At 43.3% G+C, this 22,750-nt stretch overlaps 1 protein-coding gene across 1 annotated transcript in view; it reads right to left on the reverse strand.

Annotated features, from left to right (window-relative positions):
- doc2b (double C2-like domains, beta) overlaps positions 1-16,730 on the reverse strand; it is a 107,700-nt gene extending 90,970 nt beyond the window's left edge. Inside the window, exon 1 of the mRNA XM_070843888.1 lies at positions 16,388-16,730. Coding sequence (XP_070699989.1) covers positions 16,388-16,730 — 343 coding nt within the window. The remainder of the gene's footprint in view (positions 1-16,387) is intronic.
- Between the last annotated feature and the right edge of the window lie 6,020 nt (positions 16,731-22,750).

Raw genomic sequence — 22,750 nt, forward strand, 5'->3', positions numbered from 1 at the left:
GGGGAAAGATTTCTGAATCCAATCAAATGAGGCTGTCCACAATTAAATCTACAATATTAGTTGGAAAAGATCTAAACAAGGGAAGTCAACATGGACCTTCGTTGAATATGCATTAAAGTGAAATGAAACTACTTACTTTTCCAGGCAATCAATCTAAAATGTATGAAACAAAGAGAGGGACCCTGGTGCACTGCTGCCGAGAGAGTTTTCTTTGATTTTAAATGTCATACAAGCCTGTTGGTGGCTTTATCCAGCCAGTAACCGTACTTGTACCTGAGCCTCCCCTGGTGAGGCGGCTCTATTATCAGGTTTGGTTGCACCTTGAATAGGCCGGCTGACTGGGATACCAGAGAACTTAATGCAAGTCTTTTACCTAATCCTTCAATGCCTGAGTCAGAGAAACCATAAAGGTCACGGTGGCAGGACAGAGGACGGGAAATTATTTCGTGTCTCTACTCCGGCTTTCACCAGCAACCTTTAAATCACAGTTGACAGAAAGATAGAAATAGTGTGTGTGTCTGCTTCCCTCGCTGGTTTCTGTTTGTGGAGACACCACATGCTGCAATGTCACACTTTGTTTTCTCCACAACTTTAGTGTGGCGACACACTGAACATGAACAATGCCATTCAATATTTTCCCGTATTAATTCAGATGAGCAGAAGATGTCCGCTCCAGCGTGAATGGAAGTGAAACTGGACGCCCAGTGCAGGACCCTGAGAGGCTGTGAAACCTCAGTCAAACAGCAACACGGCACCAATGCACTACTTTTAGACCTTATTTGGTGATTGGTGTAAATGCCTCTCCGGAGGGATCAAGGGGCAGCTTACTAAGGTGTTGCCGACTCATTAGAGCCAGGATCCGATCAAACTGCACTCAGATCTATACAAATGGAGCTTTTCAGAGAAACCGCAATCTCTACAGTGGGAGCACGGGAGGGGAGGGTTGACCTTGGTGAGGGATGTGTCACAACAAAGCTACACTGTAAAGCAGAGTGAATCAGAGAGCCATTTTAAAACCATATGCTTTTTAAGGTTCCCACAATAAGAACAAGAACAACAAATGACAGTAAACATGTGTGTTGAAACAACAATGCTTCCTCTGTGTTTAAAGGGTTTCATTTCACTAATGGTAAAACGCTATAGTGTGTTTGGGTTTTTACAGGCCAACACTGAAAGGGCAGTGATAGAATAGTGGATGTGAATGGGTGAGTACACTAGGGAAGATGTAAATCAACACTGTGAACTACTAACTTACGACTTGAAGTAGTAATAGTGGATGTGGGGATGGAGACTTTAACACCCACTGGTAGTATTAAGTATCCATAAAGACACTGTGATGGGCAGAAACAATGCAAACCACAGTGGCACACAATAAAATCCCCAAAAAGTCCCTATATTTACTGTGAATGTCTCTTTTTTTCTGCAAACCAAAACATAAAGAATCACATTTTTGCAGGACTTTTGATGGGAACTTTACTTGGGAAGAGATACAACACACAACGACCAACAAAGAAGAGAACCAGAGGAATGTTATAGATACTGAGAGGAGAAATTCAGTTCTTTCATCTCCAAATCCAGCTCTCTCATTGTAAGACCGGCAGGGACACGGTACTTTGGAAGGATTGTCAGTTATGTAGCAAATCTGTTTGCAAATGAAGACACATTTGGTCAGTACGCCATTGATTCAGTGCTTTACAGTTGAGTGAGAGCTTCAAACACCCAAGCAGCACTCTTTATTTATCACACTCACACTTCTTGATATCGACTGCTTCCCCTGCGTCAGAGCACGCTGGATGAAGCCAAAGTCTGATTAGCTTTGAAGGCAAAATCAGCTCGGTTGATATGAGCTGCACACACTAGTTCTGTGTTGCTCCCCTGTCCTGGACCCCATGCAGGTAATCGCCGATGGCACCAAGTGTTCGCCATCTTTCCCACACATGAGGGTCTGACTTTGAGAGAGCAGGATGAGTACATTAGGAGATGAAAGAACGTCATTTCTCTGCAGAATTATACAATTAAGCGTCTGCTGAAAGCTCGGAGGTCTGCATCTATCATCCGTGGGTTTTGTTAATTTTAATGTCATTTCACGAATATTGATTTCTGCTGATGATGTTTTGAAGTAACCTGCATAATACTATATGTGCGGATTTCATTCCCTAATGGCAGAGATTATAAAAAAAAAACTAAAAGAAGGCTGTTTCAACTTAAAACAGATGACATACTGCACAATTCTCTAATCCTGCTTTGTTGCATGAGGAGGTTTATGTAAGAGAAAACAGCAGTGGTAGCCTACAGTAATCAGGCTGCAATTCCAGATTCATGGAATAAAATGCTGCGGCCAAGTGCTTTCAATCCTGTTTGACACATTTCGCGTACATACACTGTATGTATTTTTATCTCCGTCAGTGTCCCCTGCCTCCAGAATGTGAGGCATCATTCCCATTTCTTCTTTGGCTCTATTTTCTGTAAACACTAAGACTCTGATATTTAAAACCTGCTGTTAAAAGTGATATTTCTTTGGCTGAAAGTTATTTTACTTTTAGCCACACAGACGTCCGAGTGCAGCCCGCCCACTCTCCGTGGAAAATAACCACAGAAGACTTGAAGAGGGTTTTCTGAGCTCCCCCTGATCAATAACTGCTATGAGGTAAAAACTACTTGCTGGGGAAAGCTTGAGATACTTACTTAGTTCTGTTTGTGCAGGAGTGTACAGTGGGTTTAAGATGAACAAACAAACTAAAAGACTTACAGAGGCATTGTGAGTCAGAGAGATAAGAACCTGCAGGGAGTCCAACCTCTGAAACTCACAGCATCAGTTCCTGGAAATGTTGCGATGATGCTGCCATCTGAATTATTGTTTGGTGCTCTGTGTGGGATTTTTGTTTTGCCTCTCTCTTCAGCATAGATACAGATTTCTGACCGGTGGGATCAGAACAAATGCTAATCGAGTCGGATGAAGAGCTGCTTTTTCCCACTCTGTATGATTTATTTTTCTAGCAGAGGTGGAAAGTAACTAAGTACATTTACTCAAGTGCTGTACTCTGAGAAACTTTTACCATTTTACTTGCACTTTATACTTTTACTCTACTACATTTCTGGGAGAAATATTGTGCTTGGTATTTGACAGCTGTAGTAGCTTTTCAAATTAAGATTTTGCACAGAAAAACAAGCTTATAAGCTTATAAATAAGCTCATAAAATACAATGCATTGATAAAGATTAACCCACTGACCCCAAACCTACTTAACTCGTGACTCCTTACAGAAACAGTGTTGTAGAAGCTCCAACGTTCCTTCAATACTTTTTTTAAGTATTGGTACTATGACCTAAAAACCTGTACACTTCTTGGTGAGCACCAAATGGCAGACCGACACAACTAGAGAGAATAGCTGCCGAAGACAATGGAGCATTTAGCAGCTGTAGAGCCAGATATTTCCCTCAGGAACTGGTGGAGACCAAAAACAGAGCTATAAGACAGTAAATATTGGACTTGGAGGAAACCCAGTCGATGCCTGCATTAGATTTACTGGCAACACTTTTTCTGGTCGTGGGAGTGAGACGTTGGGAAGCACAGACATTGGAGGTCAGGGTGACTCGTCCTCTGAGAAAGTGTTGATGTAACCCACTCTGTGCTTTTGTTGCGTTCCTGTTAAAATTCGGCATTGACGGTGCTTGGAATTACAACCTCTTTTGGCTGGAGAACAACAGTTGCATTGTAAGCATCCAGTCTGCCATCAGCTGTTCTCAGCACAAACAGGAACAAAAAAAAAGAAAAGACTTGTGCAACAACTCCCAGCATCATCTGGAGGAAGGGAGGTCGTTTTGCAGCCTTTACTGGTAAAATACCTTGAAGTAGGTTGAAATGATTGAAGCTATTAAAAATGGCGGTTCACAGGCGACCAGATCCGGGGAAGACTGCTGACTTTCATAGCATTATATCACGATAGTGGGCCTGTATCGTGCACACGGGTTGCTGCTGTCTGTAATAGTGCTTTTACTAGCAGATCAATGTTAATGTACAGAGTGTGATGTTTTCTTTCAGCACCCCCACAACAAACACTACGTTCCCTGAAACAGCACATCTACTACAAAGATTGTGCTTCCACTCAAGACAGGGGATTTACATTTTAAAGGATTATTGATGTGTGTTTTTTTTTATGATGCACACTGAAGTTGACTGTTACTGCTAATGCACTAGAGAATAATACAAGGGCTTACAGTGTTGTGCTTCACTGTCACGTTAAACCTTAGGACGTATAAAGCAGGGCAACATTAGTGCAGACACATCACAGTGACTATGCGATTCAAAAGGGAACAGTAAGTGGCGGTGCAGAGCAGCAAGTCATGGACTTCTATCCACCCTCGCACTGAATCAGGTCAAGACAGAATATAAATCAAGATGAGTGACCGTGTGAATATGAAGCAGCAGAGAGAAGAGCTAGAGCTAATAGAGTCCCATAGTCAAATATTTAAACTCTGCAAGCTGAGAAGAATGTGGGATTCAAATGGATTTTTTTTCAAGTAAGAATAGATAGCAGTGGGGTTTTCATTACTGTGTGAATTTATCATTGGTGGCCAAACAACAGGATGCACCAAAACACGTCTCAAGTGATTCCCCAGCATGCATGTGAAGATGCTAAAGCAACTTAGCTAACGTTTGCAGGAGCTTTCACGTGGTACGTTTATGCTCTTTTTCAACTACAGGGGTGAACAAACTTGTAAATGCTGAAGAAATAAACATTATTTTAGATTTCATTCAAAAGAAAATCGACATTTCAAATATAGACCAAGAGTTAAGATCATGGACGCCGTAATTGTGTGCAGGAATCATAACATAAGCTTATTGGTTTTGTGAAAGTTCTTGAACAAAGCGTTGTTTGGTCCTCCAACCTTTTGCCAGTGATGTGAGGTACAGTTACAACGCCTCTTCACATCCGCCACGGAGGTGTAGAAGCTGCAAAGTCACACCACCAAGGCCGCCCCTGCATTTATTGATAAAAGTTGACTTGGAGGAAAAATGTAATTTTTTTGGCTTCCTGAGTTTTTACAGGCCCGTTGCTCCCTAAAAAGATGACTCAGGCACTGCTACTTTGTGGGGTTGCCAAAAGCGGACGAGTCATGGATCTTTATGTAAGCCCTTCTGTGATTTTGATGAATGTTATTGGAGACACAGCATGCATACTGAATATGCTTTTTAATGCTGAACATGACAATTAAATGTCACGCGATACAGTGAGAAGCGCTTGATTTGTAATGCAGTGGTCTTAGTTTCACCTCATCGTTCGCCCGAGGCAGGGGTACTGCTTTGTGAATTCAGAACAGCCTCCTCGGATTTTTATCACCTCCACTGAGGAGGTTATGTTTTCGGTGCCATTTGTCAGTTTGTGTGTTTGTCAGCGAGATTACAGAAAACCTACTGGCCTGATTTTCATGAAATATGGAAGGAAGGAGCCATTAAATTTAGGAGCAGATCCGGATCCAACTCATGATTAAGCAATGATGTAACACTGGTGTCTTTAGCAAAGTGAAGGGAGTCGGGCGACTAAACATTCAACCAAATATCTTTTGACATAATTCTTATAATTTTGTAAATATATCCAGACAAATGTACTGGTGACTTCCTGAGTCCTGTGACTTTTACTTCCTAGAAAATGCAGAGTAATCTTGCATGTAACTGGACTTAAGTGTTTTTAAAAACCAGACTAGACTCTGATCTGATGTTTCTCTTCAGCAGTGCAGAAAGTTGAGTGACAAGCCGATAAGTCAGGATTCATTTGCTTATTTGTTTTCATCACACTTGGTTGTAATTTACTTTTATCAGTACATCACTTTTTTTTCACTTTAGCCAAACGTTTTTATGAGTTTCTGACGTTATCAGACCGATTTTAATGTCCAATTTATTGTAATAATGACTGCAGCAGTTTTGCTTTTTCTACAAACTAAAACAAAATCAACTCATACAATGAAAATAATTTAAAAGTTTCTATGATCAGTGCCAAATCTCTCCCTGAATAATCAGGGCAATCAATACAAACATCTAAAATATAAATTGCTGTTGTCATATCAGCATGACTTGCAGTGTCTCTGTAACTTTACTGCAGTGGGATTAGAGATTTCCATGCATAATCTTAAAACCTGCTCTTGTCTGGAGACCATCTGGCAAGACAGACGTCCTCCACCGCCAGGAAATCAAATCCACTTTAGCAGACAATAAAAGAAATACACCTACACAAGGAAGACCTCCTGCCAGGCTGGTAATAGTCCAGGTGAGCTCAGCAAGCGGCCTCAGTTCAACACTCCACTCTGAGGCCAGACGCTGTGGTCTGTGGCACGTCTACAGCAGAACTGCATGGTATTGCTCACTGAGTTCTCTCTCCTGTGGGAGCAGGAACTGAAAGACTGAAATCACTAAGATATGGCTTCCAAGAGCCCAAAGAGCCAAGGTGAAGACCTATTATTGATCCGGGAGAGGTGGGATGGAGAAGCTTTGAAGGAGCATGTGTTAAGCATCTGCTCGGGGAGTAACAACAGGAAGACGAACAAAACAGGAAAAAAAGCACCTTTTGCCAAGTAAGAAAAACAAGTGTTGGGCTCTGACTTACAAAAAGCTCCTCCAATCACAGCTGAGCTCACCGTCTGGTCCGCTGAGGGAACCACAACAAAGTTACTTATTTATATATTACAGACACGTGTAGCGCTGCAAACAAAGCACGCCCAGTTTTACTTTTATTTTTCTGATATTATCTGAGATCAAATGGTTTTTTGAAGGGAGGAAGAAAACTAATCATGTGGTGGTTTGAGGAGTTCTTCAGCCAGCACTGCTTTCAGGGGGCCTTCCAGGACACACAGAGAAAATCCATGAAATCATTGATTGCTGTGTGTTTTTAACCTAAAGTCCTCCAGCGGAGCAGTGGAGACGAGGTATAGGCAGTATTCCCCATGAGGTAGGGTCAGCAGCACCAGCTTATTCGAGCAGAAAGGTTGTTCTGTTGTTTTTATTGGATATAAAAAGGTCTTAGAGTTGAGCACAGACATTAACTGAGGATGTGGTTCTGTTTTAGACCACGGTGGGTGCATGCAGATGGACTGACGAGTCTTATAATAGAGGAACTAACATTACAGTAGATGAAAAAGTAATATTCATTAACGATTCAGTAGAGCAGGTCTATATTTTAAACAATTAAAATATGCATGGAGCAATGATTTCTGCAGCTGTATTCACCAAGTCTGGCCGGTAGGAGGGCAGAATAAGTCTAAAACAAGCAGACAGTACAGTTGGTGTGGCTCATCATCCAGCACACACAGATCAATATTAGCATTTGCTTGTCGCCGCGGCTCTTTAGCTGCCATTTGTTCGCTTTTTCTTCACCAGCTAGTTGGTAAATGTGCCCGTCTGTGTTTGACACTGAGCAAGTAGGAAAAAATGGCTTTATATGAGCGTGTGCAGGCTGGAAAAGGTCTGTCTACTGCTACTGGAGATGAAACTGACTCAGCCTGAGCCATAAAGTCAGTGACCTTGTCCAGAAACAGCCAGGCTTCCTCCTGATTTCACTGAATTTTGTGGCTCCGGCACACATGGGAGAGGTAAACCAAGAGCAGAGGCTGAAAACGCCCCTTTAGAAAAACTTTTCTATTTTGTGTTTGCATGATTATAAGTGCGGCTGGATGATAATTGCTTTGCTAAATTAGTGAGTTGCTGGTTGTCTTTTTGACCATGTTAGATTAGATTAGATTAGATTAGATAAACCTTTATTTATCCCACAGTGGGGAAATTCACATTGTTGTCAGCAGCAGTTCACACATACACAGACACACATACCGGATAGAAATATTAAAAATATAGAAAATATATACAATATATACAAAAACATGATTGTGGATTCTGGTGCAAACAGGTGTGGATGAATATAAATAGAATGTATTAAAACAGTGCAGTTGTGCTGACTGAAAAGAGGAGGATATTGCACATGATTAGATTAGAAAAATATATAGCCGTGCCTTTATTATATTAGCTACGTGGCTAAGCTAGTTACGGCCTGGATGCTGTTGTGATGTGTGTATTTGACCAACAAAGCTGTTTATTAATGCAGGTATTTTTTACTGTATTGTACTTGCAACTGATTGTTGTTTTCACCGTACCAGGTCTCTGCTGGACAAACTATCATGTTGCAGTCATGAAAGTTTTTTCCTTCTTTTAATGAATCTACATGCAAATATCATCAACATCAGCCTCTGACTACAAAGAGTGGTGAGAAGTAACAACGTGAAAGCTCTGAACTTTCCGACCAAAGTATCCTCTAAAGTGGCTTCATTAAACCACACGCAGCACACTCATGCTTTACACCGAGGGACACTAAAGAGATGAGAAGCTACGAAACTAATAATGGTGAACTCAGCTCTCCGTGGACGGAGTGCCCACTCACTGCAGTTGTGGTTAAGTTAGTTAAGTTTTGATTCATCACTTGGTGTGGGCAGAGAAGTGATCAGACACGAGGATTTCATTTAGCCAAATGGAGTCTTTGGCTCGTCGGTGAGAGGGATGAAGCGCTCCCCTCGTGATTTAAACTGATAAAAACAGGTGGATTTTTGCATTTCAAAAACTAAAGCTTTTAAGCCTCGATGCATCACCGCCGATATTTAAACACACTGCCTCAATGTGTGCACGCACAAGTGTGACAAACTGAAGCCAAACAAAATTTCTCCCCACTGATGACAGCCCCAGACACCAAATGGATCTGTGTAATAGCTGGCATTATCATTACATAATGTGCTTAGCGGGATGAAGGGGAGGGCAGAGGCAGAGTTTGGATCTGATGAAGCAGAACTGCTGCTAACTTAAAACACTCGACGGCTCCTGTTGAGAGACAGCACGAGTAATAATAACCCATAATGTGAACAGGCTGACAATCTGGCCTGCTTTGTTAGTGCTGGGTTAGTCACAGGAAAACATGGGACACTACAGTGAGTCATTACTACTGTATGACAGCTTGCAGATAGACTCTTAATAGGATTCTACTGCGCTGGGCACGGCAGCGTTGAAATCGCTCTTTACATTGAACTGAGCACTATGAGGCTCAGGGGATGTTTCCTAGAGGATTGATGCAGAAGGTCTGCAACAGATGGTTCAACACAATCTTCCTTCTCTTCCGAGTGTACATAGTTTCCAGACGATGATCCCATTGGTTAGATACCAAAAGCCTTTGTAAGATTCTGCTAAACTGTTTCCTACGTAGCAGCTGGTTGCAGAGAAACAGTGCCCTTTGTCATCGAGTATTAATGCCTCTGACATGACTTTCTATAACCTCTGATTTGGTCTCACACTCACATTACTCAGAATAGATTATGAGAGAAATGCTCATTGTCATACTCCGACTGTAAAGTGGGATGGTGCACGGGGAAATATTGAATTATTCTTCTCTTACACCTGATTAGTGGGCTGTCATTTCTTTTTCTGAATCACCAGGTTTTAGCAGGAAGGTGCTCTCGCCGGGCTCATCTGCAGGCTTAGAAATAAAAGCACTTCAGTTTCAGTCTCATTACTGAGGTTCGCTGCTCGTGTTAGAATCAACTCTCAAGTTCTGTTTTGAAAACGTGAGCCCCAGAGTGCATCTCTGAACGTTTGAAGAAACTTCACGCTTATATTCTGTATAGGGGGGGGGTGCATTGCTGTACTGTGTACTCTGCTGCACACCCGACCTCGTTCATCATCACTGTTGGGGTGTGGCCTGCTGAGTTTGTGACCACATCCAGCTGTGATGTAGCGTTGAACTAAAGCACAAAGTGAAATGCTGCAGGAGTAAGAGAGGCTTCTCTCCTGGGTGGGGGTGCACTCCTCCAACTTCCTCCCTCCAGATATCAATTTTGATATCTAAACTCAAGTTGTGAGGATCAATCCAGTAGCAACTGTTTGTAGACACATGCACAGGAACGGGCAGACGTAACACGAGCAGATATTATTAATATTTCTAATAATTAATGCATGCTTCAACTCTGTGCTTCAATCTGGTGTTGATATTCAGGAGGTCTGGAGAGTAGTGATGGGAATTTCGGCTCTTTTTAGAGAGCTGGTTCTTTTGGCTCCCAAGTGGCTCCTCAGATTATTTGGTTGCTTCAATAAATGTATTACCAGATTATGTGTAAAATGAATTACTAATGTAAAAACACATTATATAGAATAGTTATTGTTTCTATTGCTTTATTAATTTTAAATTATTTAGTTTTACTGGGCTCATGGAGCTCTGGGCTGCAGGTCTTGGTGTCTGTGGTGTTGTCCTGGATGATGCTGTAGACACACTGGCTCCTTCATTAACAGCAGCTTCCCTTACTAGTCTTTCCTCCTCTAACTGAACTGATGGTGAACAGTACACACATGTCTGTGCAGGTTGTTTGTGGAGCCTGATGTGAAATTTTAATTTTAATTTTGCGAAGTCTGCACTGCACCAATCACATGCAGCTTTAGCAGAAAAAAGACGACAAAAACAAACATATTGGCTCCCGATCAGGAGCCGGTTCCCGTCGTTCACTTCAAAGAGCCGGCTCTAAGAACCGGATCGTTCGCGACCGACACATCACTAGTCTGGAGTGACGCAGGAAGGGTTTGCCTTTTCGTGGTGCGAACGGTGAATGGCATTTTGGGTATATATGTGCAGCAGCTCCTTTTACCACAATCACAGAGTCTCATGTATTCCTCAGCTGAAGAATGAACTCAGCCACCCTTGTTCTGCGTCTGTGTGTTCAACTTCACATCTCAGCCCTGAAAACTTCAACCTGATCCTCTTAACAAGGTCAGTACCGGTGCCAACGCTGATCCAGTGGATCGGATCAGTGCATCCTTACCGCTGGCTGGCCCTCGTCTGGCTGTGATATCAGACAACCTATTACAATACACATCAGTGGATTAGGAATACAGCAACTAAGTAATTGGCTGATATTAATTTGTCACACATGCATCAATACAATAAATTGCAGTATGTAAATGCTAAAGATAGATTAGCTAAAGATGCTTAGAAACACTGTCTCCATTATCTTTGTCCATTAAAGGCTGCTGCCAAATGTGTTTTTCATGTTTATAAAATGTCCCACCTGGTGAACAGTATATCTTATCTTAAAATAAGGGATCCCAATGAATAAGGGGTTCTTTATCCTTGTCAAGTAAAAAGGTTACTATCAGATTTTTAAAGATTCAAATATCTGTACAGACCTCCTCTGTGCTGTTCAGCCAAACAATATGAAAACAGGGATGAGAAATGAACTTCACTAATCAGGATAAAAACATTGGCACAGCACAGAGTCATCACTCACTGCGACGCTACACTGCTGCTGCTGAACCTGAGTGTTTTCTTCATTATGGAGAGGATGTCAGATCAACAGAGAAAATAATATGGGGCACATCATATTACAGCGAGTCACCAGGCAGCTTGTTTTGCTCGGTATAATTTTGAAATAAAAAAGCATATAGAGGGTGACAGGGATGAATATAACCTTCCTCGGACTCCTGGAGCTGCGTGTGATGCACCACCTTCAGCTCTCCACCTTCCCCCGACACTAATTCAGCACTGATTTCAAAACTGATTTCCTCTCGTCTTAATCTGTAGTTTTGGCCCTCGTCACCTTTTTCTTTCTAATCTATATTCATATGAAATTGCAAGATAAACTAAGGTTATTATAGAATTATTATACACATAGCACAGGTCAAATAAATCTGTATTTCATAGTGTCTAATAGTTTTTGATCAATTATTACGTGGACTTGCATCATTGCAGTTGTTCTCTGCATGAGACAAAGTAATACTTGACTGAAAAAGTCATATAACAGCGGTTAGAATTGTGTCTCCACTCAAAATAAAACACCTTTTTATTCATTTTGCAATGAATTCCCAATTATCCTCAATAACAACTGCACGTAAAATATGGTTTTGCATTCTGACGGATCAGCTTCCTCCGTTTTCGACACTTCCCCTTTCACTCTTACTGCATCTCTCCTCGCCAGTTGACAAATACAAGCAAGAACTGTAGCTCAGGTCGTGCGCTGAAGAGACAGCAGCCCTGCCAGAGCAAGACGTCTCAGGGGAGACCTGTGTGTGCATACATTACCAACTCTTCCCCCCACGACCAACCTGCACTCGTCCTGTCAACACATATGGCTCTGAGCCTTATCTCTCTAAAACACAAGGGCCCGCTCTGTCATGTGGGTCACACCAGCTATTTCTGCTGGGCGCGGCAGGGACGCGGTCCTCCACACCCACTACAGACAGCCATTAATTGATGTGGCAGAGATCCGAATGTCCAATTGGTTTTGATTACCGCCCTTCGCAGGGGAGCTGGGACACTTGGTGGGTGATGCACTTTTCCGTTTCAATTAGAATCAAGGTTGAGTCACAATGAATCAGAAAATGCTGCTGTTATGCAGATTAGCCAGCAGGTTCTTAGCGAGACTTGAGATGTCCCTGTGTGATTTGGTACATAAGGGAGAACACTGTCACACTGCTCCACCCTCCCCAGCCCCCCCAGAGGAAGCATGCAGATACTGGATCAAGTCCCACAGGAGCATGAAGAGCCAATTTGGGGCAGCGCTGACTTTTTTTAAATCACAAACAACAGGAAGAAGAGAGTTCCCTTCTCTCGCATTTCATGTAGCAACAGGGGGAAAGTTGCCAAAGCAGTTTTTGGAAGACAATCAAACAAATGCAAACTGAAGTAGCTTTTCCATTGAGATCACAGTGCCGCTTACCGCACCACCAGGAGGGGGAAGTGACTTTACCTCAGTGTGTGACTCATATGTGTGAGGCCAAGAATTATCAGATCGGCCTCACAACAAGTGTGTTAAAACTTTTCTAACCCTGCGAGATGGGACGCATTGTGGAAAGACACACAAGCTGAGCTGATGAGTCAGGAGAAAGTGGTTAGAAAGTCTGTTTCATTATTGTTATTCCTATAAGCTCGTTGACATCCATGTGTTACCAGCTTTTACAGTGAGCTCTTATCAAACAGCCTTGTTTTCAGGGGTCTGTCTCAGAGTTGCACAACATCAGTCTTTGAAAATTTTGATTATATTGATGAATGTTTGTGTTCAAGATGTCAGAAAATGAATCACATATTCTCCTAATGGTAAAGTAGATGGGAAGTCACAGTGCTTTTGTTACTAAAAACACACTAAAAAAACATAAAAGCATGTCTCATAGTTGATTTCTTACGGTACGACAACTGGCTTTGGTACAACATGACATGTGTGGAAAACCTGATGATTACTGTTGATGTTTGACTTATTTCTGATATGTAACACTGTCCCAGTGTGAGCTCATGCTTTCTCTGATCAGAGAGAGTACGAGTAAGAAAAATACAGGACAGAAAAGACTTTTCCTACATAACGTACAGCAGATCTTAGTAACTGAGTTCATGGTGTTGCTCCTTCCAGCAGACTCACTCTGCTGCAGTCGTATTTTGTTTCTGCGCTGTATGTTTGTCCTCACAAACTCCCTTGGCAGCAACAGCTTGGGAATATTTGGGACCAACCAAACCAAACAGCCACTTGTGATCTATTTTTTTTTTATTTATTTTAGTGTCTCGTCAACACTGTAGGTGAGGCTGGTGATGAGCATGCGGCTGACTCATACTGGATAACCTATCCAGTATTTTTGTCCACAATTAATCGCTACCATAGTTACTTTGAGGTTTATTCTACGTGCAGCCTTTTTTTTTTCTTTTTTGAGAAGAGTAGTTGACATCGTAATTATCCTGCATCCCTGATGACTCTTCAGGTGATTGTAAAATCATTAAGATGATGCTCCGGCAGATGTTTGTGTCTAATTGCCTTATTAGCAGGAAGGATGGAGAGGAGGTTTGGTTTGACGTTTGCATAAACCTCCAGTGTCTGATCCTCAACTGACACTTTGAAAACAAGTAAGTAGGTGTTAATGTTATAGATATTGTGTGCATGCCACAACATCCCCAACACCTGTTGCATATTGCCAACAGCATTCACACTCAGCTGCTTCATACGTCTTGGCAGATACTGCAATCAAGTGTGTGTGCAAAAAGGAAGCATAAAAGAGTGATTGAAATCAAAGATGCATTCTCTCCAGATATTATACATCTGTCAGGTTGTATTGATGATCTTTAAGACCCTGGTTTGCTTCGCTCCTAAGTCGTGTCCGATCTAAGGGCGAAACCTGTTCTGAGTGGCCACACTCGAAGGCTGAGTGGGAAGAACCTGCTGTTATCCTCCTGACTGCCTTCCCCAGTTTCTCTCCAAGAACTCTGTGTCTTTGTAGTCAAGTGCACAAATGGGGACACCTTCAGGAAGTCTCTCCTCAAAGGCCTTAACAGTGTTGCACTTACCAGAGCACACACAAAAAGTTTTTGTAAAAAAAGGGAGTTGACAGAGAGGGTGAAACCCTCCGTCACACCTCCACACAGCTGGCCAGTCACTCTTTAAGGCAGGCGCCATTGTTGGATTGGTGGATGCAGACCTCCCGACAGACAATCTCAGAGGATCTGACAAACACTTCGAAGGATACTGAACCCTTAATTCCCACCAGTTACAACTACATTAGTAAGTGATGTGTTTGGGTAGCCACTTGGCCCTGTGATGATAGCAAACAATGGTGAACATACTCTCACACTGATGGCTGACCATCAGGAGCAGTTTGGGGACACTTCAACATGGAGGTGGCAGGAACTGAACTGCCAACCCGTCTTACCACATAACAAATATATATAGTAGATGTCAGTCTGAGAGGAACCAGAAGTATCACTTTGCAGTTGACAATATTCATTCCCACACACTTCACGTCGATAACCACCAATGAGGACTTTTGGAAAACACCATATTGTGAAACAAAAGAGCAAACAGGAAGTCAGGCTTCTCGCTCAAAGAGGATTGCTGTCATAAATTGGGAGAATGCATCTCCATCTCTTTTTCCCCCACTGAGTGAAATCCTGGTTGCCTGACGGAGGTCATAGAGCAACATCTGCCAGGCCCAACCTGCCCCCTCCACTCCCTACCATCCCCCCTCCTGTCCAGTTCAGGATTAGAGATGGCCTAAGCCCCCCCCCGCATGCTGCTCTGCATGGATTAACTCTTAGAGAAGCTGCACTGCTGTCACACATTAACCTGCAATCACAAGTCTCTTGTGCAGAGAGGACCTGCGACAAACCTCTAAGAAGGCTGTTCGAGTCGGATACAAACACACCGTGAAGCAGCCGTCTGTCTCTGTGCACCAAGCAAGCAACATGTTTTTCAGAGTGAGCTACAGTGGGGCCAAGTTCGGGGGAAGCAAATGTTGAAACGGAGACTTGTTTGCAGTTTCAGGGAATTACTGTAAGGTGGCAGATCTTAAGGTTTGTAAAAAATGATGCAGGTAGCAGCAGCTTTCATTTTGGCACTACGTTTGCATGAGTTCTCAGCACTGGTGCAGCCTGTCATATCATCGATCTGTGAGAACGTTCCCTGAGAGTGAAAATGAATTTGTAGTATGTACAAATCTTGTTCCACCTCTGTGACTTGTTACTGCTCCTATAGCTGTTCTGCGTATTATCATTAGTATTATTCATCCACTCAAACCTAATAGATTAAAGGAATGACATTCAACAAAGGCTTTCTCAAGGGAGCCTCCCTTCTCTGTGATGGAGACGGACATGGACCCACACGGACATCTTTATGCTTTGAAAACTGACACGAAAACAGATTGACAGACAAATAATAAGCTCACACAATTGGAACTGTCTTGCCACTGGCAGGTACAGTATGTGGAGCGTACAGATGCAGTCAGACTCCGCTGAGTGCAAAACTGCGACTAATTTGAAGCTTCACCAAGAAGCCATGAATCACTCAGTCCGGTGAGACTGATCGACAGTATAGACTGAGCATCCTGCACACACACTGGTATTATGAAAAATGCACACACGCTCACATTCGGCAGACACATGCAATCATTTGTTCCAATAAAATCACACATATCATTCTTTCAGTTGGAGGAGAGCAGAGGAGCAGGAGGAGGGGAGAGCTGTGTTCTTTGCAGCAGCAACAGTTGGCTGTCTGTCGACTGAGAGGGAAAGAGTTAGCTGCAGCACACACACACACACACACACACACACACACTGGGGGGGTGGGCACACAAAATGAGTGCACGCACATACACATATACATCAGGTGACTGGAGATAGAAAGAGATGGACGAGGGAGCCGAGAGAAGAAAAGGTGACAGATAAAGCCACAAAGCCACCCGACTGGAGGGATGCCTGGCAACCGGTGTCAAAAAACGGAGATGCAGTAATAAGAGAAAGGGAGAGGGAGAGGAAGAACTAAAAGGGCTAGACACACATGCAGACATGCTTTAAACCATGGTAAACAGAAGGATGAAGACAACAAGAGGGGGAATCATCACTCACTGGAGTCATCTGAGTCGTATCCCTCCACATCAGGCTCCTCGTCCCTCTTGGTGGCCTGTAAGGAGGCGGAGGCTCCGGCACAAGCCCGGTCTGGTTTATCCTCATTGGGGCGGTCACTTTCTCCTGTGGCAGCGGCAGAAGCGGCGCCCGAGGAGGTGGAGAGGGCAGTGCACAGGGGCCCGGCGTGGCCCACTTGGTGGGGCACAGCAGGGGGGAGGCCCCGCGGGTAACGGGGGAAGTAGTCAGAGATCTGCTTGATGGGTTGGATGGGGCCAGGGCACACGTCAATGGCCATGTGCTCCTGGATGCTGATGGTGGGTTTCTCGCCTTTGCGTTGTGTCATGCATGCGGTCCAGCCCGGAGCCTACTCCCAAAACCAAAAAACTGAGAAAAGAAAAAAAAAAAAGAAGATAAACAGACCCACCCCCCTCTCGTTCTCCTCTGCCTCCTCCTCTTGCTTCTCTGGAAGAGGCGTGTGGTGTCCTGGGTGGGTGCTGATAGGTGGGCAGGTCCAGGTGATCTGTGGATGACACCGCACTGGTCTACATGGAGGTCTGGAGGCTGTTGCTGCGTCTTCCGGTGGTGTCCTCAGACCCAGACCATGCTGTCTGACAGCCTCACACACACTACTACCTACTCTCCCGCTCTCTCCTCTTCCTATACCCCCACACTCTGCCCACGTCTGCGCTGCCTATCTGAGAGAGAGAGAGAGAGAGAGAGAGAGAGAGAGAGAGAGTAGTGTTTGTGTGAGGGAGTGTGAGGGAGAGGGAAGGGATTAGAGAGGAAGGAGGGAGGGATCAGCTGATGTCACTGCCTAGCAACCGAGCGGTAAACAGGAACCGTCGGCTGAGGTGCTTAATTATGATATTAACCCCATCCATCTGTCAGTGGGAGGGAAGATCCAGCACCGTGCCAGAAACATGCATGTGTGGATGTGTGTGTGCCTCTTGTGCTATGATAACCTGGACAATGAGGCATGAATCGATGCTCGATGTTTGTGATTCAGCCCCACGATGTTTTTGTGCCAAACATGAGTCTATTTTTGCTCTTTTTCTTTGAGTTTTTAATCTGAAATATGTGTTATTGTAAAAGTATTGAGGGGGGGGAGGGGGGCAGTCAAGGCAGAATCTCCCCTCGGATCCCAAAATAGCTAACGCCACCCCTGCCAGCACACCTTCATTCAGGCTTTCATTCATGCAAACTTGTGTGTTCAGATGCACGGACCTGTTTCCACTTCCCCATGTACCAATTATGCACCCTGATGCTATCACACGTCTCTTAATTACTTACCATCTGTTGCGATTTTATGGGTGGCAGTGGAAATCTGCAACATTCTGCACTTTCACACTAGTTTAATACACATGTTGCCACATTTCACCGTCGTGCACAGGTCCTGGTGACACTGCGATTGTTCTAATTAACTGTGACACAGTAATGTCTTGTTAACGCTGCACTACAGGTGAGACCCTTTGTGCAACACTAAAAACCTTAATTAAAGAATTAAACAACAACAGGAAGTCATTCTGTCTTCCAAAACTATTCAGATGTCCTCTGCTGCAAGTTGGGGCAGCCGGAGATGCACATGCAGCTGTAAATTCAAATTCACTGTCAGATTTATTTACACTGACAGTATGGTGAAGCTCATTTATTGCCAATCACATGCTAGAAGGTGCAAACGTTTCATGCTGCTCACATTACGTGACAGTCTCTCAGGAGAGGCTCTCCCTGCGGATCTATGAAGAACTCCAACCTCTTCAGCAGCTCTGTCATCACGTTCAGCCATTCACAAACAGAACAATCATGTCTACAGTGAGCAGATGATGCAGCACCCTCTTGTGTTAGCTGCTGGCAACAGATAAGAGCTCTGTGGCATTGAAATTCAAAGGCTGTGCCAGGGCTGATAGGTGGTTTTATTAGTTTCATAGCATAGCATGACACAACTCGAAGACATTTGATGAAGTTTGGGCTCCTGCAGGTGCTCCTCTTCTCCTCTCCTCTTTTCAATATCTACGTTACCTGTGTATTTTCTTCTGTGTATTCTAAACAAACCAGAATGCACAAAGCACATCCTTTATGTGTTATAAACCAGCAAAGGATGCTTTCGATTCAACGCAGTGGAGAGGATTTTACCTCTCTTTGGTGGCTTGTGAACAGGTGGCCTCAATTATGTCCTCCTCTACTACTAAGCCTGGCATCCCCGCAGGATACATGCCGAGGATTTCCTGCCTGTCAGTAAAAGCAAGGAAGTCATTTTTAAACAGTGAAGCATCAGGTCCAGAGGATCAGTTTATTTTGACTTGACAAACTGAGAAATCCCTGTTCAATGCAGAGACTGGGAATAAAATGGTGTTTGTGATTTGGGTGCAGTCTGAGGCAATTTATTATTTTACACCCTATTTATTTTTCTATCAGTCAGATCAGGTAATGAGACTGGAAAGTATTTTGCCATTAAAATAATATAAAATGTTTATATTCTTGATATATTGTGGCTATCGAAAAAAAGAGAGAAATCCCCCCCACTTTTCTAAAATTTCATTATGAGTAAAGGTTTTTTTTTTTAGCTGAAAGATTAAAGGCTTGTGTGTGAATGGGGGCTTTAGAGAGATATAGTAAAACCATGATTGTTTGAATAATGCATTGAGAGATAGCAGCGTGGCACTCTGGGGTATTTAAAGTAGCCCTCTCTCAATGCCCAGCCACTCAGAGGCAATTATCTCAAATAAGCAGGGAGACAAGCCAACAGTCAACACAAGCTGGGCACCAGGTAACCCTTTCTATGAAGACTAAAGAATCCCAGAGGGTTAGCTACCGAACAAATAGCATCAGCACTGTGACAATTTGGAGGAGCAGAGTGAAAACAAAAAGCACCTAAAATCTTTTTTCTGTCTTCTTTGGCATAATTTGTAGTTTTTTTAATTCTTATTTTGCAATAAAGTTTTAACAATCAACATCTTATCACCAAAGAAATGACAGCTCTGCCAGTTATTTCCAACAAATGTGAGAAATCTATATCTCTACATCTTGACAGACACAAATGACTGTAGTTAAAATGCAGATTTGATGTCCAGCTTAAGGACCTTTAACACTTAGAATGAACTACTTTGTAGAACATGTCATTCAGCCCCATGTAAAGATGGAAGTGCTCGCTGTGGACATCACAGCTTCCTCCCATCTCTCTGTGTGTTTCATGTGCGGAGCCTCGACGCACTTATTCATACAAAAAGTGGCTGAAATAGCTGTGTGACGAAAATAGTGAAGGGAGCAGTTCCCACACTTCCTACTCTCAGACCTCCACATAACAGGACGATTGCCGTAACACGTGGGTGTAAACGCTGGATTGTGCGTTTGGATGAGATTCAAATCTTGCAGTCGTCCAACGATGCTGCCACCGGAGAGGAGAGGGGGTTTCAGGCGCTGCTAGACAAGCTCTCAAGCACCTCATTTAAACCATACTGAGGCCTTTGTGCTTCATCTTGAGTCATGCAGTGGGTTTGAATAATCTGCTGCCATGCCATCCTTCATTTCCTCTCAGCCCTTGATATTAGGTTGTACCATACGTGACGCGAGTGGCCACTTGACAAGCCCTGAGTAGAGTTAATGTGTACCAATTAATGTCAACAAGGAGATGGCATTTTCAGCGCTGATTCCATCGGAGTCTTCAATGATAATAAAAATAAACTGCATTCGTATCACACTTTTGAGCAGAGCTGAAGTAGTTTAAACCACAAAATAGATCACATCAGTAAAGTTTCCCAGTATCAACCAGTGCTGGTTCTCACAAGCATGCAATGCATGGTGGGTAGTATGCTCAAGTGTTCTTGAAGTTGCCTCGCTGAGCTGGAGGTGACGAGCACAGGTGCAGCTGACTGGGCTGATAAAGGGCACACTGATTGAAGTTAGATTAAAAATCAAGAATTTGACACCCTGACTTGTTTATTTGGCCTCCAGGAGAGTCAGACGTTAACCACAACATTACTACTATGTTTCCTGCTCGGATGCAGCTGTTTCTGTGCCCTTCCACAACAGATTGTAGTTGTTTTAAAATCAGCTTTAGAAAGCCTGCAGTCCACTTTAAGAGGAGTGCACTCCCCGTGGTGACTCATTTACAGTTTTGTCATGGAGAGCCCAGACCGGTCTCTTCCACCAAGAGGAAATTAATGTGCTCGGGGTCCAAAGCCTTCATTAGAAAGCACCTCAAATATGAATACATTGCACACTAAGTATGCCGTGCAGGACAGATGATTTCCCCTCCTGCAGCTGACGTTGTGTTTGTGGGTATACAAACAGCCTGGTGACCATGTTCTCTGTGGGTAATGATGCACACCAGTTTCATTTTGGATACTGATAGCATGTCATCACCTCATTCGACTGTAGCTGCTGAATATACAGACAGGAAATAAAGTCTGTGTACCTTTTTGTTAGAAGTAATGAAGTGTTCAAAGTTATGAACAGAAGCAGATACGCTTCTCAAAATATGTTTCATTGGTTCATTCATTGAATAGGTGGAATTCAGAATACATTAATATTCACATGATGATACTGTCCTGCTGATCTGTCTGTGTCTGGATGATTTTACAGACTGAATCCTGTTTACAGCTTTGTTGGATTAACACAATACACACACATATTCCCTTCTCCAACCACTGCCAACTGTTGTATCCTCTTAATACCTTCAGGCTTGAAATGTGTAAAGTAAAAGAAGAAGATGTCCCGTGCCGGGTGCCTCAGTAAACCCTGCATTTCTAGGTCTTGGTAGGGATGATAATCCTGCAGAAGGTAAAAGCAGAGAGCTCTTCCTCATCAGATCGTCCTCAGGATGTCTCAGGTCTGCCTGATGAACTGCACCTTATAAACTGGGAGGCTGCATTTTGCAGAATGCCAGGCGCCGGGCCATCAGTTGATAAGTCTAGTCCAATTTTACAAGAGTCTGTCGCTGCAGCAGCAAACATCTTTCAAATCAAAGAGTGAAGGCGGAGCAGAGTACAGTAGCCGTCCTGCCGCCTCTAGATAACTGCATGGACCTAATCAAGCAGAGGGAAAAGGACTTCACATCCTGCAACCTGTTGTGGATGACAGATAAGGACAAAAATCACTCCCTCATCTAGTCCAATACACTCTCTGCCTTCTTCATAAGGGCTTTAATCAAAATAAAGTAGTAGTTTGGATGTGCGTGTGCAGAGGTGCATGTTTGTGTGTGTCTCTGCCGAGTTAAGCTACTAAAAAATGCACAGAACCGCAGCATCTACACTAGAAGATGATCTGAGAGTTTGTATTCACTCTGCCCTCAAGTGTTTGTTTTAGTGCGAGCGTGGCATTCAAAAATGACCAATCTGCCAGGTCACTGTGTGTGTTCTCTGCTGCCCAACAGGCCCGGATTTTGTTCCTGAGGAAAAATGCATCCCCGTCCAAGTCGACAGGAGTTTAGCAGCATGGTGAGGGATTTATTTGTCTACTTTGTTTGTGAAAATGGATAAAATAATCGATTTAACTGTCTTCAATGTATTTTAATGGTTTTATTATTAGATTTTTATCATTTCTATTTGCCATGTGCACTATTTGTGTTCTTTGCTGATGTTCAGGAGGTGTGAGCAGGCCTGGGAGTGAGCGAACGACACAAAAACCACATCATAACTTATCAAAATGATGGTCAAAACCCCAAAGATAAGTTTAAGACTTGTAGAATATATAGTGGCTTCATCTGGGACAGGCTCTGTCTATGTAGGACAAGAACGAGTTTGTCTGAAAAGTTTCTCTTTATATAACGATTTCAATCAAATTAAGTGAATAATTCACCACACAGACAGACGGACTTCTCCCTTATGAAAGCCCATTAATTTCTATTGTGAACCCTCCTATACTCCACCCAGTCTGTCTCTCTGTGTCTGTTGAGCTGCCTCCATTTTACCAGCTGTGTCCTTGATCATTAACTACTGAAAAAGAAAAAGATCTGCAGAAAGAGAGAGAGAGTGTGTGTTGGCCTGCGTTAACTCCATCTCCCTCATTAGCCATTGACTTCGCCCTATTGAATAACCGTTACCTATTTGTTACTGATAACTTTGCACAACTTAGGCCAAAGGCAGCTTTTGTTTCTGCTTGTTGTTGTTCAGAGTAGGAGTGTGAACGAAGAACTGGATGAACAATCTCTGCCAAATTGCATGCCATGTCTGGAGAAATCTGATTAATGGTCTCTTAACAAACGCTCCTAGGAGGCTCTGCCACTCCCGTCACCCAGATATTTAGCATAAATGAGGGAGTCAAGGGTAAGAGTGACCTTTTCAAATATGCTCGGTCATAATGGCCCAAACTGACGCCTCAGTTTTGGCAGCACACAAACACAAAATGAGCAAACTTTTGTCACACATC

This window comes from Pempheris klunzingeri, chromosome 14, assembly GCF_042242105.1.
Source record: "Pempheris klunzingeri isolate RE-2024b chromosome 14, fPemKlu1.hap1, whole genome shotgun sequence".
NCBI lineage: Eukaryota > Metazoa > Chordata > Actinopteri > Acropomatiformes > Pempheridae > Pempheris > Pempheris klunzingeri.